This window comes from Haemaphysalis longicornis, unplaced genomic scaffold (genome assembly GCF_048455015.1).
Source record: "Haemaphysalis longicornis isolate Haplotype H1 unplaced genomic scaffold, Haemaphysalis longicornis Haplotype H1 scaffold_3, whole genome shotgun sequence".
NCBI lineage: Eukaryota > Metazoa > Arthropoda > Arachnida > Ixodida > Ixodidae > Haemaphysalis > Haemaphysalis longicornis.
In genome coordinates, this window is record NW_027526335.1 from 34446813 (window position 1) to 34472992 (window position 26180).

The 26180-nt window shown below is 48.7% G+C and overlaps 2 protein-coding genes across 2 annotated transcripts in view; one reads left to right on the top strand and one right to left on the bottom strand.

The window, feature by feature from the left end:
• Positions 1–14615: 14615 nt before the first annotated feature.
• On the bottom strand, positions 14616–16236 carry LOC144174249 (uncharacterized). Its single transcript, XM_077702835.1, has 2 exons — positions 16078–16236; positions 14616–15994 (listed from the first exon to the last, which is right to left on the bottom strand). Exon 2 carries the CDS (start codon positions 15971–15973, stop codon positions 14741–14743), a length of 1233 nt encoding a protein of 410 aa, XP_077558961.1. The 5' UTR covers positions 15974–15994; positions 16078–16236; the 3' UTR covers positions 14616–14740.
• A 6595-nt stretch (positions 16237–22831) lies between these two features.
• Positions 22832–26180, top strand: part of LOC144174250 (splicing factor 3B subunit 2-like) — a 53652-nt gene continuing 50303 nt past the window's right edge. The window contains exon 1 of the mRNA XM_077702837.1: positions 22832–22902. The gene's annotated coding sequence lies outside the window, so the exon portion shown is untranslated. The remainder of the gene's footprint in view (positions 22903–26180) is intronic.

The following is a 26180-nucleotide window of genomic DNA, read 5'->3' on the forward strand; positions in this document are numbered from 1 at the left end:
CACCCGTGGACGAAGGGGCAGGAGGGGATGGTGGTGCTGGAACGTGGACAACCCGGCAGACGAGCACAGGAACCGTGTTCGCGTTTCCCACGGCAGGCGTCGCCGCAGACGGCAGATGATTGTGCACGTGCTCGTGACCATTATGGTGCTCAGGAACAACGTGGCCAGGATGGACGTTGGTGGGAACCTGGTGAACGTGCCCTACGTGCGGCTGGTGGGCCGATTGGACGGGGTTGTGGTGCCCCTGTGCCTGGACGGCGTGGCTCCCGTGCTGGTGCGGGTGGGCGTTGTGGTGGCCCTGTTGATCGGTAAGGCCGCTGGGGAAGAACGCGAACGTCCGTGGCGACAGGTCCTGGCCTTGGACGCCGACCGCGAAGGCGACCAGCAACATCACCGGGACTGACTCCATAGTAAAATGGCTGGGCTGAGCCTAAAAACGAAAGAAACGTTACGCAATGGCAATTCCTAGCGCGGTATTTCCTAGAGTAAAAACATCAGCGTACCCGCGTGCTTCTTTGGTGCTTCCAGGAATGTGCTTAGTGCGGGCAAGGGGCTCGCTTTATAACGGTTGGCAGAAAACCTTGGTGCACTCCTATTGGTTGTTCCCTCAGGCAGAGCCGGCGAGTGTTACTGAACGTTGGTCCCAACAAATACAAAAAAGTGCGCTGGCCCCCTCCTCTCTTCCAGGCATAAAAAAACGACGCCCGTTTTGTAGAGAATTCGGCCCCTGGACGCCACTCAGCTCACTTGCGCGTTCTACCCGGCGCAGAATTTTCTCGAAAGTGGTCGCATGACGCGGCGCTGTTCCGGTGGTCGCTGGCACTCCCCGCTCTCACTAAAAAACATCCCCCTCACGAGGGGCACGATCAAATGCAGAGCATTTCCGCGGGGGGCGTGCCTGCAAGTCTTATGGATTACGTATTGGTTGTTGTTGTTGTAATTGTTGTCTTCCAGCGTAGACATTGTCGATGAAGTCGATGGTGAAACGTGAAACGTGCCGTGAACCCCCTGCCGCGGCTATTACGCAACGTGGCGCGGCTATGACGCAACACAATCCAACACAATCCACTTTAATCCAACCCAATCCAAATCCAATCCAAGCTAATCCAATCCAATCCAATGCCCTTCGCGAGAGAATGTTATAGCGCCGAAATCGCGCCACCACATGAACGCGAACCGAACGCGGCGAGAGAGGGTGTTGCGAGCGGAGATAAGGCGAGGAGGACGCGGGGGAGAGGGCGCACCTGTGGCCGACGGTTGAATGAGTCAAGGATATAAGGCGCGTGCGTAACCTTCCATTCTGTGTCGGCTGCGTGGAGCAGTCGGTAAAGTGCCGTGTACCTTGCGTTCCGCCCGCAGAGTCGTGGGATCGAAACCTGGCGCCGGAAGGTATTATTTCTTTATATAGTGTAGGGTGCGGACTACGTAGTGATGCGTACTACGGACGCCAACGCGGGTGACATCGTGAGTTACTAAAATGCTCTGCATTTAAAAAAACATTTGTGTAAGGCTCCCTTAATTGGTGACGTTCGTCTATGGTTCTTCGAATGATAAGGAAGCTCTGGGATGACGGCATGCTGATGGTGAAGACTTGAGCAGTCATTTTTATTTTTATAGTATGGAGAGAGGGCGTATTTAACAGCATAAGAAAGAAACAAAATAAACGATTGCGGCACTGATGCTTTTTTTTATACATGGGAAATAAAAAAAATATTTCTGACTCATTCCGAAACAGTTATGTGCACATGCGCAATGAACTGTTGCTGCTTGTTCGAATGAACTATACACCGTTGCAGTTGATAGTTCGAACTGCAGCGGTTGCGTGTGTCTCTTCTGCCCATCCATTTTGTTTGCGTCCCCGGACGCTTTCTTCCGTTGCTCGAATATTTCATAGACTATAACCGAACCCCCTCACGCTATGATGCACGCGATCGGGAAACATACACGTGCATAGGGCAATCACTAGGCGCTGACTGCACTGTCATAATTCAAAGTTTTCAATTTCATGATCATGATGAAACATTGATTGATTGATTGTAGGGTTTAACGCACCCACGCAACGCAGGCGATGAGGCGCGCCGTAGTGGAGGGCTCCGGATTAATTTTGACCACCTGGGGATGGTCGCTGCGCCGAAATCTCCTACACACGGGCGTTTTTGCTTTTCGCCTCCATCAGAAAAGCGGCCTCGTGATGAAACACGCTCATTTTTGTTGAACCATGCGTCGATGGCGGTGGACTCTTTTTAGAGCACGAGCACACTGGCAGCTGCTACTGTGGTGTGGCGGCGGTGGTGGCGTCGTAACTGAGCGACCGAAGGCAGGAGGAAAACGGCTGACTGAAAAGCGGCGAAAGTGAGCGGGGGAGGGAAGTATGCCGAGCCCTCACGAGATGCTCGTGGGAGCACCTGGCGAAATTGCGAAAGGGAGGACGGCATGCGCTGCTATGGCGTCATCTCTCACTGCCTTCCCGTCACACTTTCGGCAGACGCTACTACCATAGACTCTATGCTACTACTACGTGCATGGCTCATCCGAACCACGAGATATTTGCGCAGGAGGTTCAAACACGGTTTGCAAGAACATGGGCGCCCCCGGCGGCGACGCGCTGCGCGATAACGCAGTAGCGCGCGCCGCCGTGCGTTTGCAGGTCACGTGATCACTTCCTGAGAAGCAGCAGATATATGCGCCGTTACCCAGAAGACTGCAGGTCGCGCTGCACACAAATTTCGCATTAGGAATAGTATTTTCTGTGGCCGTTAAGCCTGTTGTCTTCATAAAAAAAAAACCCAACAGCGCGAATGAAACAGGACCGAGGAACAGAAACACGTAGTTAGAAGCCTATTACATCAAAAAAAGCGAATGACAAATGCATAAGCACCATTCTTGTCACTGTTTGATAAAGAGATGCAATTCTTAGACGGGTTTGTGTAATCAAAAACTTGCTGAGCATGTTTTTCTTTTTCTATCCACTACCTTATTATCTTAGAAACGTGTTCTGTTTTTTTTTTGTGTGTGTGTGTGTAAATTTGCTTGTACGCTCGAAAAAATAAACAGTTGGTAGTCAGCGCCCGTTTGTGTTCTACGTGTTTCTATTCCTCGGTCCTGTTTCGTTCGCGCTGTTGGGTTTTTTTTTCATGAACATGAAAAAACTAACTTGCACCAGAGTCCTACTGTTGTCTTCTTCGTCCGACATGTTGCATCCAACAAGTGGGCCGTGTCGGACGACCTTTTTCTTTTTCGTTCGGGAGCAGTACCCATACAGGGGTGTCCGGCTAACTACGTCACTTGAATCGAGCGTTGTGACTGGTTCGACGGACCTTATGATATAGTGCTTTTTATTTGCGATCAACCGACTGAGAAAGTTTAAGTTGATTTCCCCCAGCATATTTGGATTTAGCGAACCGATGGCGTGAATGTTGATCTCGCTAGACGTAATCAGCCAGCAGCCGCAATGTTTATGTAGACGCAAGCGCATTGGCGCGCTTCCCGTAAACCGGTGCATGCCCGGCGATGCTGCAGCTTGGCTCGGGCAGGGTCACTCTAGAGCACTACATAAGCTCTCTGGCTCGGGTTATGAAGCGGCGACGACACAAAAGCTATCCTTTCCCCTTTTCTGAACGTCAGCAGCAAGATCATTCTTACTTTGAATCATGACCGCACTGACTGTAACGTAGTCCACGTAGCAGCACCCTACGATTACACAGAAACAAGCTTTCTATCAGCGCATCGCATTCTGATGTGGTGTACGAGCTGTCTGTTTGCATTGTTGCGGCAAATGTTAGCGCTTCTTTCGTCAACTGGAATGAACTCTTGCATTATTTGTGTTCTACAACGAGATCCCTTTTTCTGGACGACTGTACGAAGGCTCTCATCCAGGTCAGTAGTTTTAGTTAGTAAATAACTTTGACAGAGAACCCAACTAGGCGCATTTTTACACTGTCATTTGCTGCATATTTCCAGTGCAGTTGTTTATAGTTAATTATGGTGGTTAAAACACTACGAAATATTTGTTAAAAATTAGCACAGGCTGAGATCCTGATCCAGGGATTGTAACAATAGGCGCCCGTACACAATGTCTCGCACAATGGGATGCAAGTTTGTTTTTAGTCACTCTAGCAGGTAAGACATACCGCTTGCACTTGCTGGTGGAACCTGCGATCTGGCCAAGTTAATTTTAAAAAAAATTAGTTAAAAAAACTGTCTCTCACCCTCCCCGATCCTTTCTTGTACTCTGAGTTTCTGCATAGTTGTCGGATTTGGAGCAAATAGCTGACACTATTCTTCTACTCTTAATGGTCCCCATGGCAGTGTCCTTGGCCCATTCTTTAAATTTTCCGTAATGAAATGTTTCCATTGTAAACGAGCACATCCAGATTCGGCTATTTACAGGCAATTTCACCATTTCTTAAAGAAAATCGGGCGCTACAAACGAGGACAGAAACAACGAAGAACGATGAGACAGATGCGTTTTTTCTGTCCTCGTTTGTAGCGGCCGATTTTCTTTAAGCAATGAACCAACTGGCCCAACAGCATATTTCACCATTTCTGATAACATTCCCTCCTAAAGTGGGCCACGGTGCTAAAACCTGATCACCCGGTCTCTCTTCACATTCTTGACAAAAAGAATCGACTCACACTTTTTATCCTTTTTCAGAAAATCTGCTACCCGAAGCTCAGGAATATACTTATTTAGCTGTTGCATAAACAAGCAGCTTGATCCTGAAGTCGCATATGACCAATGTTTCCTCATCTTGTCATGAACTGTGTTTAATTAGGCATAAACTCACCGATGCTCCAGAAAAAGTTAGATTACTTTTGTGCCCTACTTTAATTTGATAGAAACTTCAGTATGCATGCCTGCACGGTTTCAGACCCCTGTAGAAAAATGATGTCGAACTGCTTCGAAAGGTTCTAAGAAGGGCTGTCGACTTTATTTATCCTAAATATAATAGCACCAATTATGTTTGTGAGATCATGCCAGCCAATGGGATTCAAATATTAGTCAGGGACAAAGTTCTTACATCTTGTATTTGGTTACTGTTGATCATTCTAAACATAGTCGCACGGATTTTGTCTCTGAGCTTATGCAAACTGGTGAGATTCGAGCATGAGAAAAAAAAAAAGATCTTAATGTCTGAAATTTCTTGCTGTTATTATGCTAAAAACTATCCAAGAAGCTGAAGAAGCCGCCAGGGGTCAAGGACTCCTGGCCGACGACTGAAAAGAAGGGCAGGGAAATCCCACTCCTTCCCCTTCTGGCTTTCTGGGAAAAAAATAAAGTTGTTTCTCTCTCTCTCTCTCTCTCTCTCTCTCTCTCTCTCTCTCTCTCTCTCTCTCTCTCTCTCTCTCTCTCTCTCTCTCTCTCTCTCTCTCTCTCTCTCTCTCTCTCTTCACTAGATACAACACCGCGGCATACCTCAAAATACTATCCGCAATTACCACTTCCCTTGTTTAACCCACCAACCAGTTTAAATTCTTTTTTTTTTTTCACACGCTAGTATCGACGGGAACAATACACGTGAACATATGTCACGACTCAATTGAATGGATAGAAGCAAATGTTTAGTTTATTTTAACCTTTTCTTGTTTCTCATTGCTGCCAAATGTAGTAACTTGAACTGTTGGTATCCGATGTTGTTCACACCTTTATGCCCCTCCTTCTTGGGCATCTGATTTGCAGTGTGTACTTAAAAAAAAAAATTAAAAGTGAATGACAAGGGCAGCTCGAGGCGGGTTCATTACCGACCGCGGCGGCCGCTTTTTTGATAGAGGCGAAAAGAGAAAACGCCCTTGCGTTAGAGATTTCGGCGCATGTGAAGGACTCCCAGGTGGTCAAAATTAATCCGGAACGCTCCACTACGGCGCGCGTCATCGCCTGTGTAGCGTCAGCGCGTTAAACCTCCTAATATATCAAGGGCAGCTCGAGGTGCTGAAGAAATAAAAAAATAGCAGTGGCTTAGCTCGGATATGCCAGGAAATAGACGAAATGAGTTATTCTTAGCTTTCCTGGTTGTCTAAGATTAGCTTGATTATCATGCTTACTGCTGCTTCAATGACACACACACACGGTATACGCATTATGTGACACATGTGTATTTATCAAGCGGCTCCGGCGCAGCGTCACCAATCGCCCCCAGAGCTAAGCTGGTTTCACAGGCGCACGCCGGTGTTGCTGCGACGCACGAGCCATCGGTTCCACAACCAGCCACCCCTCGCAAGATCAAGTGAACCGGGCCGCCACGTGCGGAACGGATGTCGGCGAAGACGCTGGGCGCGTGGGGTGTGTGAGAGACTCCGGGCAGCGAGCAACGTTCTGTGCGGCGTGTGACGTCGCTGCTCCTTGCGCATGCGCAGTACGGCTCTTCAGGAGCCACGCGAAACTGCTCAACCTCGGCCTGTGTCAAAATCGGCCCTGTGTCGAGATTTCAGCGATCGTCAAAGTATTAGGGCAAACAAATCTGTCGAGTAGCGCTGCAATGTGTTCATATACAACAAAACAAAAGGTGGTCCATAAAAATTAACGCTTGTGCAGTTACTGTTTCAAACTACCATTTAAAATTCAAATTCGCTCAATTGGCTCAACCTCTGCCAGTGTAGCTCACGCTAAAAAATTGGCTTCATATTAATTGCTGCAGACTCACAGCAGAGCACAACGTGTGTATCCCACACAAAATGAAACTCGCAGCTCAAATTTTGTTTCAAAATAATACAGCTATGTACGAAAACAGATATGCCCCGGAAATCTATAGGTGCACGAATTAAGCCTTCGTTATAAACTATAATAAGATGGCTACGTTTTGTTAAGAGCAGTGATTCCTTAATGAGTTACCGATATCTAGTTCATTTCCATAATTTCTACTTTTAACTATGACTTCTGTTTTGAAAGGCCTCCTTCTTCCAAAGTTAGGCATGAAGCACAACAAAAAGGGCTTACTTGTTAACTGTTAACAAATGTGTAAGTATTACAGACTTCAACCACACAAAGTTAAGTGATCAAGACTACATGCAACAATAAATTAAGTTTATGCGGAACTTGAAAAAAAAAAAAAACAGATCGGCACACGATGGCGATAAACTACGGCATAGTTTATTGCAATTTCATCGATGCGCATACACCTCGTAACGCATCAAGTAGTCCCATTGCTCATCTTCTCAGGACATATTATTGCCATTTAACATGCCACAGGGGCGTACCTTGTAAGAAAGTTCTTTTTACTTAAACTTATGAGGTACATTATGGTGACTCTCTCTTATTGGGAGCCAATGGCCGAATTACTCGGACACTTATGAGTAGAGGTCAGATTTTCGGCAAATGTCTGTTGTGTTCCTCGCGCTCATAACGAGCCATTTTGATATATGAGCATGCATTAGAGGCCAAGAGGGGATTTTATGGTGTTTTTATAGTGCCTGTAAGCGCCTATTTTGGCGTTTGCGCCTAAATGCCTATAGAGGCCCATAAATATCTATCTTCAATACCGACGGCTATATGAACACTATAGCCTCAAGTTTTGATTTCGTGACAAGTTTGAAAATTGTTATTTTGTCATTCACGTTACCGGGCAGCATTGAACCCTACAGGATTCAACTTAGTCCTCTATCTAGTTCAACCAACTCCCGGAAAACATCCGCTCGTACCAGTAGAATGGCACACTTTTCCTGGGTGATAAAAGACAAGAGGTACAGTTTTGAATAATAGAAATCTGGAGGGGGTGGTAGTTTGCTGTTGTTTCCGCAATTTTCAAAGCTATTCTTAGACTAGGTTCCGCGTGCTTTACAAACAGATACCTCCAAACATGAAAAGTCGCATCCTCGCTTCTAGAAGCATACTCAAATCCAACTCTATTTTCAACGCAACGGTTGAGCATCGAACACTCCTTTCTTGACAGATCACTCCCATATTAAGGAGCCAACGGCACAACATCACTGCGCAGCTGCATTTCCTTACGCCTCGAAATTCCCACTGCCCATGGGCTCTAAAACCCGCTTTTTCACCAAAAAATCCGTTCGGCTGCTAAACACCTTTTGAAAGACGATCTTAAAGTGTTTTGGGACGTCTTGATAGTTCGATTGGGATATCATTGTATATGAGAAAATTGCTAGAGTTGTACGTAACGGCCCTGATGTAAGAACATATAATTTCTTGATAAGTCGTAGTTTCCCTTACGTTTATTATCTGCGTTCGTTTCTATCGCGTCGTAATGAAATTGCCTGAGGCAGGCATCAACTATACTCGGGCACAACTTTAAAGAACGACAACGTGGGTTGCCCCTGCGACTGATCACCGCATCCGGCTGTTCCCCCGCTCGGAGCAACGAGCGCGTTACTGCGAGCATTTTGAACGGGACACGAGTCGTGATTTTTTCGGACTTAATGTGCTTGTAAACTGCAACGACGACAAACAAACTAGGTGCGAAAAAGAAGACGACGTCACCCACTAAGCGCTATCTCCTTCGAAAACGCGCGCGCACGCGTCGACATCCGGGGATGCCGCTTCGGCGGAGGGAAGCACTGCATGAGCCATCGCCGTTCTGAACTTGTACCCGAGTACAGGGCCATTTAAATCAGCAACCCCAGCTCTGAAGTATTCTTTTTAATGCCTGTTTCACTATACGCACGCTCAAACAAGCGACATTGGCCAGTCAACATGAATGTGAACTGTGCGCTTGTTGGTTAAAGCCAATGAATGCGTCGCCATTAGGGGAGCAGTTCATTCCTTTCCGTACCGTGAAAAAAAGAATAATGTACTAAATTTACCGAAAAACGTTCAATGTCGCTCAGTTTGTAGAGCATTTTTTTCGAGTAAAACGGCACCATTATTTCAATAAAATTACGTTTTTTTATTTCTCTAACCGTGTAAAAAAATTATTGCTCTAAGATGGCTTCACATGGCGCCTTTATTTCGACGAAATAACGTTCCTTTACTTCTTTGTGTAAAAAACATTGCTCAAAGATGGCTTCACCGCATGGCCGTAGTATCTTGCAAAAAAAGCGCCGTCAGGGCTCCAAAATGACCGACGACGACATATACTCGTAATCGGTCATTTTGGTACAAAATCTCATGAAGTCTATACTCGTAAACGGGAGCGAATAGGTTAAACGAAGTTTTGTAGGTGCGAAACACCTTAGAGGCTCAGTTTGTTTTCGGTGTTTTTTTCCCGACAACTCAGTGAACGGTTCCACTTATGGCACTAGTGAGCCTTCTATACTTGCCCTTTGATGAATGCACAAAGAGACATAACTGCGATGAAATACGAATGGAGAGATGAAAGCCCGTCGTCAAACTCGTCTTTCACGCACAGCAACCTCACTTTCATCAAGCATTCAAGTCCACTCAATGATCAAGCGACGAGCGTTTTTCCAGACCCCCTCGACTGAAATTGTGCTCGCTCACCAGCACCTTTGTGTGGGGCCTTCTGAACCGAGAGTTGCTGGAGTCGGGCGATTTCTCGCTCGCGTGCCTCTGTTAGGAGACTTCCTCATATACGCCCCTCACATGCATGACGCACAATATTTGTGGGAAACCTTTTGTGTTTGCAAGAGTGCTTACCGGTTTGAGCGTTCGTAGCAGTAGGCTTACAGATGAGTACCATTATCATTTTAACTTGTTGCTTTTTTATGACGCGACTGCTAGTTAACGGAGCTCTCGTTCATTGAATGGCTGCTACGTGTCGTTGCCGCCTAGTGAGGGATTGCGAAAGTATAGCCTTTTTGTTCCAGAACGGGCGAGGGGTGCAATGGCGGGCCTCAAGCATGCATGCAATCAATTTGAGATTTTCGTAGCTTGGACAAACGTGCAAACTATTAAAGTCAGGTGCATGTTAGGAGTGCACATGTTGGACGCGGGCTCGATTCGGCCATGGTGACTGCTTTTCGCATGCAGGGAAAAAGCAAAAAACGCTCGTGTGTTGAGATTTCGGCGTATGTTACAGATCCCCAGGTCTTCAAAATTAATCTGGAACTCTTGCGCCCCGTAGGCCAGGTGGAGCGTTGGCGCGTTAAACCCCACCATCAATCAAACCAATGTTAGGAGTCTAGAGGTAGAAAACACAACGATTCGTTTGCAGCGTCTTGCTTTCTCTTGTTGCAACAACACATGCCCGCTTCCGATAAGGTTGCGTTTCCGTAATGCCGATACCATCAAAGTGCTCCTTATAAGCTCGAACGCTATAGCTCTTACAGTCAAAGCTAAAACAGCCAGCTTCCAACCGTTCTAGTGCCCTTTTCCACTTCTCCTTATGCTCGGGTACAGACAGCAGACAAAAACGCGACAGCCCTGCGTTTGTGCTTCTGCACCTGGAATGGAAGCTTGAAACAGAGCCCGATCTAGCCATTGTCGAGCTCATGACGCATGTCGGTTACTTTCTACGCAAGGCACAAATACATTAACTTAGTGCAACACGAATGCTGTAGCGGACGAACTGCGCAGGGCAGACCTGGGTCATGACTGCCCAAAACGGGGCTGAAAGCGCTAATGGCACGGGAACATCCGCAATGATGATAGCGATAGTTGGCGCATAACCAACGGGAGATTCAACATCCTCCCGTGGCTGCAACGTTCGTGTCTGGCATTAAGTGCAAGTGCTGCGTCCCAAGCGCAACTCGCTACACCAAAGCAATAGAAGCGTTTATATATGTCTGCCGCAAATAGGTATACAAGCGCTGTACCGCGCACTTACTTAGTGGCGAGTCGGCAGCTTCTCCAACTGGCACGGCTGCAGCATCTCGATGAAATTCCGGCATTGTCATCTATACTCGGGAACAAGCTAAGAACGGCAATAGCTCATGTACGATATCACTACGCATAAGCGACGGACCCCTGCAGATGCCAACGGGCGCGCGTGTTTTGAAAGGAGATTGCTATGAATGCGTGATATCGTCTGCCTTTTCTCACGTAGTTTGTGTGTCGTCGCTGCTGTAGTTTACAATAACATAAAGTCCAAAAAAATCACGGAAACGGCTCGTGCCATGTTCAAAATATTCCCAGTAACGCCCTACTTGCACCGCGCGGAGTAGCATCCGACTGTGGTGATGAAGCACAGAGGTAAGTTCTGTTGCCGTTCTTAAGTTGTAACCGGGTATAGCACGTTTCTTTTCAGATGATGCGTGAGCAGCGAGTCCTGCAGTTCATCTAATGTTGAATTCCAATGGCAGACACGGAGCACTTTATGAGCAACGTTTAGGCCCGTTTGGAGCGAATGATCGATCCTGCATGGAAGATCGGGAGCGACCGAATTGTGCTCCAATGGCATATCGAGAGCGCCGTCAGGGCCAAGGTCGCACCATGGAGCAAGTAAACATAGTCCCCTTTTATTGGAGGAGCCGGCCGGAACTAACGTTACTGGTAACGTTAACCGGAGCTCGAGGGGCTCTTTCTGTTCTCTCGTGACGTCGTCGCCGTCTGCTTCCGGTCTCCTCTCTTCTTCAAACCACCATGGTGTCTGCTTCAGCAAATGTAACCACCTGCCTCAATGAGAAAATATGCGCTGAACGCCGTGTCGCGCTCGTGCGTCCTAAAATCCACTGCCACCCGTATATCTTACGAAATTAGCCTCGATAAATGATGAACTGGTCTCAATATTACATTTTGTCCAGACGGGGCCGTACTCCCGACTAATCATCCGGGCAGTGATTCAACGCAAGCAATCCACGGCATTGATTCGTCGCACGGAACAATCGACATCCTTCTCAGATGTCATCGATCGCTTGGCAAGAAGGACGGCACTGCAGATACGCATCCAATGGGTGTCCCATTTAGCTGTACTTGGAAGTATGGAGGCAGACTCCGCTAGCCGGCCGTGTACCGTGATGTGACCACTACGACCTTTCCCCGATCAAAGACGCTTGCGGGCGCCTGGAACGACAAAAGGAAAATCTTCGACGCACTACACGATCTCCCGTACCCCCGTGTGGTTCAAACCTGCCTGGTCACTTATGTCGCCGAGAGGAGGTTAAGCCAGGTTGCACTGCGGAGAGTATACGCTTTGGGGTGGTCCCTACGCCGTCCGTGACTGCCTCCTGGCCATCGCAACACCACGGCCCATGCGGAACCACGTGCCCATTATGCGACTCCGCCATACAGGATGTGAATGTGCAGAACCTGCTGTGGACCTCCCGGGACTGCACCAAGTTCGCCTACGGCACCTGCGTGCAACTGGGCTCCACCCTGGCCGCTCTCCTGACCTACGTTGGGTGCACGGACTGTCTCACTGAGAACTGCTGAACTTCATTCACGAAACTAATCTGTTCGTGTGTCTGTGAATGCATTCATCTAATGTGCCACAGGGCAAACTTCCGAAAAAAAAAAAAAAAGGTCGGAATCAAGCCGCGAGGACCCCAGCTTCAACGACCAACGGGCAAAAAACACGCCTCCGTCGTTGTTTTTTTTCGCCTCCCTGCGAAAAGGCCCATGAAACTTTCGTCACAGGCGGCGTTGGACGCCGTCGAGACTAAAGGCCCTTCAGCGTCAATAGCCGTAAAGGGGCTTTAGTGGAGAACGGGTAAGGAAAGAACGCCTACAGGGAAGCAGACGCTTTTGGAAGGGTCCGACGTAAAGGCCGGCGGGAAATTCATTTTCCTGTGATGCATCGGCATTTTTTCCCGGCAGGAGCGGGTGCTTTCCAAAGGGAGCTTCGGAAAGCCTCCTCTTCGAGAGAGCAGCTTGCCCTGCGGCGGAGGTCTGCGACCGCTCCGGATCTGCCATTGGAATTCAACAAAAAAATGGCCGCGTATCTGCTCCTTTCGTTGCAAATGTCGACAAAAGACGATAGTCGACTGGCGCCCCTGCCAAGTAAATGCCGCCCTTCTGTTTCCCGCTCACACCTCATGCTGTTCCTCTCCCGCCTCGTTCCTCCCAAGATAACAACACGCTTGAGAGCTCCTCAAGTCAATTTAAATTTACCGCGCTCCACTGCTCCAAGTCGGGTGCCTCGATGCCAGAGCTTCCGTACGACGGAGATATATGCATGAATCGAGGCACCCTACTACAACGTTTATAGAACCACGTTTTCCCTTCTCCACCAGCGTTTCAAGCGGAACGTGGAACCTATCTAGTGGAACCACTGATTTCAACTAAGTGGAGATCAGTGAGTGGAACCTTTCGTTGCTGTTCAGTGAGTGGATCAGTGAGTGGAACCTTTCGTTGCTGTTGCCGTTTGATTTCTTAAATGCGGCCAGGAGCGCGGGAAACAGCAGGCGACGCTTTTCTGCAGTTGATGCAGTATTTTATTTGCTATCGCAAAAACCAAGCATCAATAAATTTTTAATAAAGGCCTGGAACACTGCAAATATCACTTATGTATTGACTTTTTGCCTTATATTTGCGTAATGTACTGTTCTTGTTCAACAATGTTGACAGGTATGAACATTGACACCGGACTTAGACGGTTCGATTTGGCCGTGAGTATAAGACTATTGCGCAGATTTTGTGTCACTTTGGCCGGCTGGCTGAATCGAGTCACAGACAGACAGACAGACAGACAGACCAAAGTTTCTGCGCGTAAGTAGCCAAAATTTCCGCGTTTAAGTACCCCAAGAAATACTATCGTCTTTAAAAGTGAAGAGAACAGGTGAGGAGAGGAGAAAGAGGCCGAAGGCTTCTCGGCAAGCGATTGTTAGAATTGTGAAGGCTGTGCGCCGGATATGGAAAATACTTCCGCCATTAGGAAGCGCAAAGCACGGCTGTCGCGTGAAACCGTGGAATAAGAACTAATTCTGATCCATGGTGAGGCGTGCGTCAGCATGGCTTCTATCAGCTCCCGGAAAAATAACTCTAACCTCTACGCATGCGCAAGTGAGAGCCTCATGGTTGGACAGCTTATCTATAGAAAGTGTTTCATTCGCAATAGAACCAGTTGGAAGTTCAGCGCAGTGCTCGTGACCCTCTCTCTGTCTTTGTCTTTTTGCGCCGTTTTCTTTGATTACTCATTAAAGGACGTCCTCTTGCAGAACGCCCCAGGGCGTAATAAACACATACAGTGGTTGAGGCATGAACATCTAGAAGCACAAACACCGGCGCTCTACGGCATACAGCCTGACCCGACCTTCGGCCTCAGGGTCTCACGGAGCAACGTGCTTACGCAGTCTCTGCTTCACAAACCTAATGTTGCGTTGTGGTACTGAGGGAATACGTCAATCTAAAAGGCCTTTCGCTTTTGTTGCGGAGAGTTAATCGCGTTACGTAATTAGGTAGGCGTTGGGTTTTTATTAGTCTTCAGCTTTGGTCGCTTTTTGAGCGACCTGCAACGTGACCTCGGCGTTGTTAGTGACATGCCAAGATAGGGTATCAGTATAGATATAGGGAGATTCTTTTGTTATATTGGTGTCTTCACGATAACGTACACTAACACCACACTAACGATCGAATGTCTTAACTTGGTGAAGCAAGCATTTTCATTTGGATCTAAAACGTTACTCTGTTCGCGATTAGGGTGTACACTCCCAGAGAATACGTACGCAGTAAAACAGGCGCAGCAGGCTCGCGTAAAAAGATGGGTAAGAAACGCGGAAAAAAGCGATGGCTTAACCAGCTGTAGCGTGGTGTATGAAGCGAGCAAGCAAAACCCGGCAGATGGCATAGCGGCTAAGCGACCAGAGAAAGCACGGAAACAAAGACAGGATAAAAGATACGGTAGTGTTTATTTCCACTAATAAGGATCACCGGTCGTCACGCATGCAGCGCAAGAAGTACACTGCGAGAAGATTAAAAGAAGTACTACACTTACGCCTCGAACTATGTCGAGTACTAGGCCCGAGTGCAGCGCTCATCGGTGGAAACTACGGAGGTCAACGCCTCTAAACATTGCCTGGGACGAGCGCCGCTCAGCAGGCATTCTTCGTACAGGCGGCAGAGTCGCCGGCGGAATCTTGGCTCGCACCGTATCGTGAGTAGCCTGCACAATTCTGGTGTCGAAGCTGCGCTCTGCGCCCTGGGAGTGAGCTCGAAAAGAGCTTCCGCCAGAGTGGAGCTGGGCGCTGAACTAACGGTGGTCGGAGGCTGGGTTGTGAAGGCACGGGCGGACGCGACCGATGTCGCTTCCGAGACGGATGTAGTGACAGATGGAGTAACGTCGGTGGACGTTGACCCGTCAGTAGACGAATTAGACGCTCCGAACGTAACAACAGTCCATGTAGTGGCAGCTTCAGGGGTCGGTGAAGGCGAAAGTGAAGGCTCGGTGAAGAGCCGTGGTGCGGGAGCGCCAACCGTGCTCGTGAGGGTCTGGGCAGGAACTCGGGAAGGGGTGATGGCCGTAGTGACAGCGGAGTGGTCAGGAGCGCCTGTAGTAGTGGCGTGGGTCACCGGACTGTGACCGGAGCCCTGGTGCGTGGGGTTGTTGTGCATCTTGAGTGCCAGGACCTTGTGGTGCACGGTGTCCACCGCAGACACCGAGGAGTGGTGCTGGTGTTGGTGCACGTGGTTTCCATGAACAGGGCGGCGGTGGCCGGTGCGGTTGAGCCAGACCGAAGCGTTGTGCAGCAGGGACACGACCGGGTCCACCACCTTACCGACGACGGTCTCCAGCGTACTGGAGATGTTGCCGAGGACAGCGGGTGGCACAACAGAACCGGCACCCGTGGACGAAGGGGCAGGAGGGGATGGGGGTGCTGGAACGTGGACAACCCGGCAGACGAGCACAGGAACCGTGTTCGCGTTTCCCAAGGCAGGCGTCGCAGCAGACGGCAGATGATTGTGCACGTGTTCGTGACCATTATGGTGCTCAGGAACAACGTGGCCAGGATGAACGTTGGTGGGAACCTGGTGAACGTGCCCTACGTGCGGCTGGTGGGCCGATTGGACGGGGTTGTGGTGCCCCTGTGCCTGGACGGCGTGGCTCCCGTGCTGGTGCGGGTGGGCGTTGTGGTGGCTCTGCTGATCGACAAAGCCACTGGGGAAGAACGCGAACGTCCGTGGCGACAGGTCCTGGCCTTGGACGCCGACCGCAAAGGCGACCAGCAACATCACCGGGACTGACTTCATGGTAAAATGGCTGGGCTGAGACTAAAAAAGAAAAGAAACGTTACAGTCATACAAATAACATTTCTTAACGCGGTATTCCCTATAGCGTCAAAACATCGGCGTACCTGCGTGCTGCTTTGGTGCTTCCGGGAATGTGCTTAGGGCGGGCGAGAATCTCGTTTTATAGCGGTTGGCAGAAAACCTTGGTGCACTCCTATTGGTTGTTCCCTCGGGCAGAGCCGTCAAGTGGGACAGAACGTTGGCCCTAAGAAATACAAAAAAAAAAAAAAAAAAGAACGTGCGCTGGCGTCCTCCTCTCTTCCAGGCATAAAAAAAAAAAACATTTGTTTAAGGCTCATTTTATTGGTGACGTTCGTCGATGGTTCTTCGGATAAGGAAGCGCTCGGATGGTTGTATGCTGATGGTGAAGCATCGAGCAGTCATTCTTATTTTTCTAGTAGGGAGAGAGGGCGCATTTAACAGCACAAGAAAGGAACAAAATAAATAACTGCGTCACCGATGCTATATGATTGCGCACTCATTGAAAAGCAGTTGTTCTGCACGTGTGCAATGGGGTGTTTCCGCTTGTTCGAATAAACTATGCATGCATACTTGCAGTTGGCAGTCGGCAGCGAGCACTCCTCCGCAGTGGCTGTGTGTGGCTGTTGTGCACTGTCCCTTTCATTGGGGTCAAAGCCCCTAGTAGCTCGGGCTGTCGATCAGCGCGTAGAGCGTTGTATGCGAAACTGTGAATGCCTCCACGCACCTCTTCAAACATGTTGTTGCCAGAGTGTTGCACATCATAACGCGAAAAAGCGTTTCATGCCCTGCTGGACTTTTTAAAGGACACAGCAAATAGTAAGGACACAGTACAGTAAGGACACAGCTTGGCGTTCCAACTACCTTGACAGCGTGGATTGGAGCCTTTTTTTGCGTTACTAGATGCCTCATTCTGTTGCACGATTATTCCATAGACGGTTACCGAGCCCACTCGCGCTATGATGCACGCGCTCAGGGAACGTACGCTTGCATAGGTCAATCACTAGGCGCTGATTGCACTGTCATGTCGCAGTTTTCCGTCTCGAGCGTGAAGGTAGGCTTTGTTTTGACAAGGTGTCAACCGTGGCGAACCTTTTTTTCTGTCATTATTCCCGCGGTAACCTGATGGTTACAGGCGTTTTAGCGAGCAGTCTTCCGCCTTGCAAAGCTGTTGGTGCAATGTCGGCCCTTTACATTTTAGAGGTTGGAGCAGGGGCATAACATTTGCTTGTTTATCCTCAAAACCTAATTACCACGCTTTTGTTGTGGAGTGGTTTCGGAATACGTTAATGCCACTTCTCGCCGGCAAAATCTGCTGCAGATGCGATATTGCGTTTCAAGGTAGTTACAAGCCCGACACTTCCGGTGACATGGACACTTCCGTTCAATCTCCGTAGCTGTTGCAGGATGAGGACTCAAAAAATATACTTCTTGGGAAAAAGAAATACTTGGCCGCTCAGAATATAATAAAAGCGTCGCCTTCTCCCCCACCCCCCTCTAAGGAAAAAATTTACACCATCTTCCCACGTGGGTGGGAAGATAATGTAATTTTTTTGCTTATCGCCTCCATCAGAAAAGCGGCCGCCTCAACCGGGAATCGAACCCGCGACCTCGTGCTCAGCAGCGCTACGCCTTAGCCACTGAGCCACCGCGGCGGGTCACTGCCAGAATCGTTGGCGTCCATTGTCAGCTCATCGGACGTCGCAGACCGAAGCAGCAACTGAAAGGAGCAGTGGCGCGGACCTGGTTTATCTGAAGTGGCGAGGAGTAGGGGAGAGGAGGAGCAGCGCACACAGGTGGTGTAAAGAGGAGGAGGGGAGAGAGTGACGTTATCACAGCTGTCGTGGAGAGGAGGAGAGGTGCGGACGGACGCCGGAAGCACAACGGACATAGCCCCGAGCAACAGATGCTTTGCATCTAAAAATTGCAGTGGCTTAGCTCTGCTACGCCAGGATATACGTAGCGTGAGCTAACATTCAGCTGGTTATTCTTAGCTTTCCTGGTTGTCTAGGATTAGCTTGATTATCGTGCTTAGTGCTGCTTCAATGACACACACGGTATACGCATTAGGTGACACATGTATATTTGTCAAGCGGCTCCGGCGCAGCGTCACCAATCGCCCCCAGAGCTAAGCTGGTTTCACAGGCGCACGCCGGTGTTGCTGCGACGCACGAGCCATCGGTTCCACAACCGGTCACCCCTCGCATGATCATCAAGTGAACCGGACCGCCACGTGCGGAACGGAGGTCGGCGAAGACGCTGGGCGCGTGGGGTGTGTGAGAGACGCCGGGCAGTAAGCAACGTTCTGTGCGCCGTGTGACGTCACTGCTCCTCGCGCATGCGCAGCACGGCTCTCCAGGAGCCACGCGAAACGGCTCAACTTCGGCCAGTGTAGCTCACGCTACAAGAGAGCTTGCATTGTCCATTCTGTTCATGTGTTTGGGCGGATGTTTAATGAAGATAGGTGTTTTGTTCTGAATAAAACAAAACAATGTAATTAAGATCCATGTTAGAAATCTCCTGTAGAATGCGGACTAACTCGTATGAAGTTTGAGCGCGAAAGAACTACCCCTTCAAGGAGGTTTTTTGTCTGTACAGAGCGAGCGAGCGAGAGAGAGAGAGAGAGAGAGAGAGAGAGAGAGAGAGAGAGAGAGAGAGAGAGAGAGAGAGAGAGAGAAACATTTATACTTGGGAGCAGGAGGATGTTCTCAGGGCCTCCACCCAGTGAGAGGCATCCTCATTCCAAGACGCCTTGGAGCTAGCTGGCCGTCCGGGCCCGTTCCACGGGTCGGCGCTGGTCCGAGAGCTCGGAGCTAGTCAGCTGCTCCACCCACTGCGTCCGTGGAAAAAAGTAGCCAAAACAGGCCTTGAGGCAAAGTCAACTTTCTCGCAAAAGATCTCAATCTTACATAGATATCATGGATAAGAGCATCCTGTGATTTCCCCCTAGACGACTTTATCGTTGCGCCAAGTATAATTGAGTTGTCATGATTAGTTAACTCACTGTGGAGTTATAAACCATTGAGTATTCCCTTATACTGTCAATACGCGGGTTTCTACGAGAAGAGTGTGGTGAGCCGTGCTTTGTTTGCGGATATCCCGAAACAAATTATTTGAAGTTAGACTGCTGAAGCGATTAGATGAGCTGGGGAAGTTATACATCATCAGGCATCACGGAGAAGCATCAGTCGCAGTTTTAATGCAATTAATGGGATCCCCCCCACATATGCCATTCCAAAAGCACCACGAAGCCACCGTGAATGAAGCAGACAGGCCCATGTTTGTTTGCTAAGCTAGAGATATAGACCTTTCAAGTTTCGCTAGGCTGATTAACTGAATAGTGCACTAAATCGCGATGTATAACAATCGTTTGTTTTCTTGCATTCGTTTGGCCTGCACCCATGTCAATCGGGCATTCCGTGGTGCACTCGTGTCTCTTCACTGCCATACCAGCTTCACACCGTGATTTCGGGCCACTTTTTCTAATTCCGGGAACATAATGCCGTGAAGCATGCCTGTTTTATTTCCTTGTGTGTTTTGTATGCAGTGTCTGCGCGTGCCCGGCGGTGTGATCTGTGTTCCAAGCGGAACGCGTGTTATGTTTCCTTTCTTTTGTATGCCGCACAGGATATCTCATTTGATAGGGAGAGCGTCTCGCCCTGTCGTCGCTCGACTAGATTAACAAGTGTTCTCAATCTAAGACAACGGTTCAAGAATGCACACGCGGAATGATAAATTCTCTCAGAGCAAACTCCTCGGCATTCGATTAATCGACACTAGCCTGCGCACGTCTCTTTGTTGACTGCTCCTTCGCCGGTAGTGTATTCTTTGAGTTCTTAGCGAAACACAAGTGCGCTCCACTAAACTTTGCTCCTTCAAGAAACCTGCGTCACCCTTGGCTACGGGACAATACATCATTGCGAACCCAGCAAGGTTAGTTGGAGTACATTTTCTGTGCATTGCTTTCTTGAAACGATTTAAGCTTACAGAGTTTTTTTTTTCCTTGGCAAAAAAAAATATCTGCTTTAAAAGTGTGCTTGGAAGTTTCAAGGCTGCATTCTTCTTCCATGGCCGTTTTGAGCCACGCCGATGGGCCGAGTCAACCATTACCTAAGAAATTTCCTTCCAAGAACACCCGTCCCTTTAGTTCGTTTAGTACCATCTCCTCCTTCAGCCACTTCTGCCTCACACCGTTTCCATAGCAAAGCCGCAGGCCGACTAAGGGAATTGGCACATTGTAGTGAATCTCCATGAAGTATATAGCAAAAAAACTGTGGTTGATTCATCAGGGATCGATAAAACACGAAAGTGAAATGTGCAGCGAAATCTGCAGCTGAGCATGATTTGCGGGTCGGGGGTTGTCTTGTGGGTGTGCTTGGCGAGCGACGTCCTGCTGGCGGGTCGCTTGGACAAAGGTGTACTGACGTCATTTCCATGACGGATATGACGTCAGGGAAATCTTGTTGTATCCCGGCATAAAACACTTTCGTGTTAAAATATAAAACCAGAAAACAAACAACCTAAATATAACGTACTCTTTAGTACTGAAGGTTGCTTCCCCGCAAGAAGACCCTGTGTGCAGGGGTGCACTTTTTACCGGCCACTTGCTTCGTTGTACTGGCGTCACTTCCGTGACGGATATGACGTAAGTGAAATCTTGGTGTATCCGGGAATAAAACACTTTCGTGTTAAAAACTCGCTGTCTGTAGTGCGAGCTGTTCTGTGCGTTCTGCCTCAGGCGAGAACGTGCGAGGAGAAGAGCTCGTGCGCGAGAGGTCACGCCACGAACGCTGGCCAGAGTGTTCTCGAAGGTCGAGTGGTGACGGCACGCGCGATGACGTCATAGCTAGGCCAGGCTTGGCTCCGCCTACGTGGCTGGGTGAAGGTCATGAGTTTTGTTTTCTTGGTATTTTTTGCGAACACCACAGGACCAATCTTAAGCTTACACAGCCAGGCTGTTAAAACGATCAGGGTTGTGTTCTACTCTTGAAAACGGAACACAGTTTCAAAGAACGGGACGAAGGACGAGGGGCCTTGTGGACAGTGAGGTTGCTTGCCCCATCCATAATGACTTGAGATGTCGAGGACCCCTGCTTCCCGTAGTTCATGAGCAAAAACGCAACGCTGCACAAAAACAAATATAGAAGTGATTCACCTGAGAAGTCGAGCACGTCCGCGCCAGTGTTCATTCCGCAGGGGTGCTCCCTTCAGAACATTCCCTCGGTCAGGACTGAACTCAATACGCGTGCTAGCTGGTTTCAGATTACCAGAGGCGTGCATGGGCACTTAAACGACTGCGCAGACGGGTCAGTGGCTCAGTACGAGCACAGGGTTTTCTTTTTTTTTTTCTTGACTTTGCGATCGTTTGGGACGAGGTACAGTGAGCCGCCCCGCGCAACCGTGCTTTTAACCGCAGAGCTGTGTTAGCCGTGCATTATCCGTCCGTCGCACCAAAAAAACCTCGCGGAGCGATGACGTCACTTCGCGTCGCCTAGAAACCCCTGGCGCAGCTGTGAATAGCTGCGCGTTCTCTTCACTAGCCTAGGCATGGCTCTGCCGAGCATCACCGACGCCCGTCAAACCGCGACGTCATGGCGCAATACGTGGTATAAGGGGTCGTGTACAGCAGCGTCGTCCACGCTTGCGCGTGGGACGAAGTGAGAGAGGCCGCCAGCTCTGCTGTTTCTTCAGCCTTGCACCACTCGTGCAAGTTGCGCCAATTTCTTTCTAATTCTCATATGTGACGTGAAAGCACTTTCACCGAGGCTTGTAACTCTTGTGCGCAACGTATGCGTTATGTATCTTCAATAAATAATCTTAATTTGTTTTATTCGCAGTCCAGTGTCTCTTTCTTGAGCACGACAGTAAATGGCCGTTTCTTTAGACCTCCAATCAAGTATGTTCAGTGGTTGCTCACCCCTACTACACTCCCCCCCCCCACCCCACCTTCGGAAAAATTTCTCCGGATGCCCATGCGTCTCCACAAATCGCGTAAAACACCATCAATATACAGCTTGGTGTTAACACCGTTAGCCTGAATGCGTACGCAAGTTAATGGAACATGCAGTCCAGGACGTACTGCTCAAAATAAAGGAATAAGTCGGGGACGCAGCTTCTCACGTTAATCAAATGGTCATTATGGCCCTTAAGTGTTGACCTGAAATTAATTCCTATTCGACAACAAATAAATAAGCGAAAGGTGTTATTTGTGGTGCCATACAACCTTTAGACGAGAATGTTTTTTTCTTCTTTGTTCCTTGCTGTGCTCAAATGGACAGCATAAGACTTGTAAGCATTATCTATAGTTTAAAGCCTTAGAAAGAAATCGAATGCACAAAAGGCTTTGACAGCTCTCTCAAATCAACGCCCATACCCCCAGAATTCGTCTTAATTTGTTGATAAAACATGTACCCATTAAAACGAAAACAAAATAAAGTTGGAATTTCGTTGGACGCGTGATATGGTGGGGACAGTTTATATCATAGCGTTTAGGGACTAAACCACATACTTTCGTAGTTGTTCTTTCTTAGTGGCAGTTTTGTTTAAAACTAATTGTTCAATGTATTAATTCACCATAGCGTGCAACGTACCTATTGAACCGTTAAATTTGCCGGGTTTATGCACATATACGCTTCATGTTGTGATACGGAAAAAGCGTGCGTGCCTATTGCGATATAGCAGCGTAAGAGAGCGTTGAAAAGTCACGAATATTCAAGCCGTGCAGCTGCTCGTGTGTGCATCGCTCTATCGCTATTGAGTTCCCGTTCCAGTCATGACACGTACACCAGCTGCGCAAACATATATGCGTCCGTCTACCGAGATCACGTAAAAGGCACGGAAAGATCATTCGGGCGTCTTTCGCCGACGCGCGCACCTGTTGCGGTTTGTACGACACGACTTTATCGAATGAGGTGAGTTTTCAAAAGTTCATGTTATTGCAACGTTCGAACTTCGCTAATTAAGGATACTCTGCAATGTCATATGCGAGTTGGACGCAAGAATTAAGTTTATTCGCACTGATGCTTCATATTGACGAAACTAATAATGCGCGTACAGGATTAAGACATCATTTAAGGCGTTTTTTTGTTTCTTGCCATAAAAGTTTACGGCCTTGAGCAAGATTTTAATCGTGCTCTTTATCCCTGTTCACTTGTTCGATCATCTGCAATAAACGGACGCGTTGAAAAAGAAAATAAGCAAGATGTGATATCCAGCTTCCTCAAATGGTACCAAAAACATCATAACTGAAAATATGATATGTGCTAACTTCATTCACACTTCATTGTCCGTTAAGAAAGGTTGAGGCAGCAATTCGGACTGGTGGGAGTATTGCATGCGCAAGCAGCCAAACTGGCGGTCCCACCTAGCTTTTCTTGGTTCGGCTAGCTAGGTTTACCCGTGGTTATGCTTCGAGACTTGGTCAACTTTTCTGCGTGCTGTCATCGCTGAAAACTCGGCCGGCCGTTTAAGTACGTATAATGTACGCGTGCCCACCAGCTTGGCTGTAAAGCTCCAAGAGTAGCGGAGGGCGCAGCGGGATATGAGAGTTTGCTCAAGACTCGTTCGGAGGCCACCGTTAGGCTTGTGTGGTCTGGCGTGTGGGACGATAATTAAATAGTTGATTAGCGTTATCGCTCCATGACATTCTGGCTTCTTTCTTTTTGGCATTAATTATTCTCTTTTCACCGTCAAAACTGCACCACTTGTCGCAACAAGCAATAGAGCGAGCCACCCCACGACGCGTTTCCACAGCCATGCTCGTACCAGTTGCATCGCGCCTCCGACAGGTGGTGACTTGAGTCCCGCCCTAGCGCAGTGAGGCAAACTACGGTAAAGCGGTGCCGGTGCGCGCAATGACGTCATCGCTTGGCGAGGTTTTCCTGCGTACGTTCGTCGGCCCCACCACCATTTTAAACGGCATCGCGGATAAAATCACACTTTCGCGTTGTGTGAAAATTTTGCATCAGTGCAGCTCACGTAAATATATCGCTTTCCATCCCGCATTGCCGCAGCATTAGCTTTTTGATAACAAATATCCATAAAAATACTAAAACGAACCAAGCTTAACAAGGATGCCCTCTTAATCGTCTCTGCAATTTAGTCCAGAGGAAAAGCCGAGTTAATCTGATGATGATGATGATGATTATGATGATGATGGTGATGATGATGATGATTAGAGACCCTCCTTTTGTATAGGGACGTCGGTTGTCACCAACAGACTTGCCTGTGTTATTCTACTTATTTGCCCCACCCTTAACTAATCCAACGGGTTAGCCCCCCTCCCTCCGGTTTTAAGTTTTGAACTCCTATCTATTCCCCCCTCCCCCTTCTTGTCCTTGCACCCCCCCCCCCCGTTCTATTCTAAATTCTAATTCGGTATATTACCCTTCCTACGTCTCACTCTCTTCCCCACTCTTCTTCCACCACCACTGCAGCCGCCTCTTCGTCACCTCTATGGCCCTGAAGTTGAGGCTCCCCCTCACACCAAATCCCAAAGCCTCCGTCAACGTCGCTTCCCCATCGTCCCGCCGCGGTCGTATCTCTGTGCAGTCTATGACAACATGCCCTACGGTTTCCCGATCCCTGCCGCAGCATACACAAGTTTCGTCCTGTTGTCTGTAGTTAGCCGTGTAAGAGCAATGCACTGCCTCGCGTATTGCCACAGAAACCTTCCTTCCTGATTTCTAGTTTGTCTGTTCTGTAAGTCTCCAAGGTTTTTTTTTCCCCTTCCATTGTCCGTACCAAATTCGCCGTATCTGCTGCTTTTGCCTTCTTTTTAAGTGTTGTGTATACCCTACCTTTCCCTACCGATTTTTCGTACCGCTTGGTCAGCTGTCTAGTCCTCCGTCTCCACCGCGTGTCCATGCTTCTCCTATACAGGTACCTAAACACTCTCGCGGTCCATTTGTCCTCCTCCATGTCACGAAGTCTTTCCTCAAATTTTGTCTTGCTCTGCGCCTCCCTTGCCTCAAAGGACGACCAGCCCATATCCCCCTGTATCGCTTCATTCGTAGCTTTGCTATGGGCACCTAGGGCCAGCCTGCTTACCGCCCTCGGATTTACCTTCAAGCCCGCTTGGGTCTCTGACTTCATGCATATATGACCGAATTTTCGGAAGTCAATCCTGGTACCATGACCCCCTTCCAGACTCCCTTAACCACCTCGTATTTGTTGTAGCCCCACAGTGCCCTATGTATTATAGCCAAAAGCTTGATCAGGGCTAGTTGGTTGAACATACTGAATAAAAAAAGGTGCACTCAGCAGGGAACTAAATGCACTCCGCTCTTCAAACAGGCCACGTTTTTAAAACGGGTGAGAGATAGGCAAGAAAGAGAAATTGTGGAGGCGTACTTCATTCACAAGGCAGGAGATAAGTGCATCAGTACACCATCGGTCACATTATCATTCAAAGAATTCCAGTTTTTAGATGGACACGTGGGGCCGAATTCTCTAAAACGACGGGGCGTCGCTTTGAAACGACGGGGTAGCGCCATGCAAATGCATGTGTTCTGGGGTTGGGGCCGTCGCTTTGGGGTTCCCGGCAGGGGCGTGAGCCGCAGAAAAGCGCTGTGCCAAGGGCGCAAAGCGACAAGTGAAACGACGGGGGGGCAGTGGGTGTCGCTTCGCGCTCTTGGTACAGCGCTTTTCTGCGGCTCACGCCCCTGCCGGGAACCCCAAAGCGACGGCCCCAACCCCAGAACACATGCATTTGCATGGCGCTACCCCGTCGTTTCAAAGCGACGCCCGTTTTTTAGAGAATTCGGCCCGTGTAGGTTGGCACACGTTGTTGGTGTGACGTTTTTGCATGACGTCAAAACAGTGTATTTAATCCAGGGTTTTTCACTTTACTTGGAAGTGGCGCCTTGTCTGTGTCTACGTGTTTCTTCTGGTCCCCGTTGTTTAGCGCCTCAAATTTATTCAGTATTATAGCCGCGTTCCGTCTTCCTTTTGTTTTAAAGTGGGCCTCATGCGCATGAGTGTAATCTGCGCCGTACTCCAAAATATTTATACTCCTTTACCCGTGGTATTTCTACTTGTTGAACGGATGCCGATTTGTGCTTCGTGTCGTCGTTAAAGACCATGATCCCTGATTTTGCTCTGCTAAAGGCACTAAAGGATTGCCAAACGTGCGTCGCTTCCTCTCCGCATATATTAATCAGGCCCTGCAATGCATACCTCCGCCATCAAC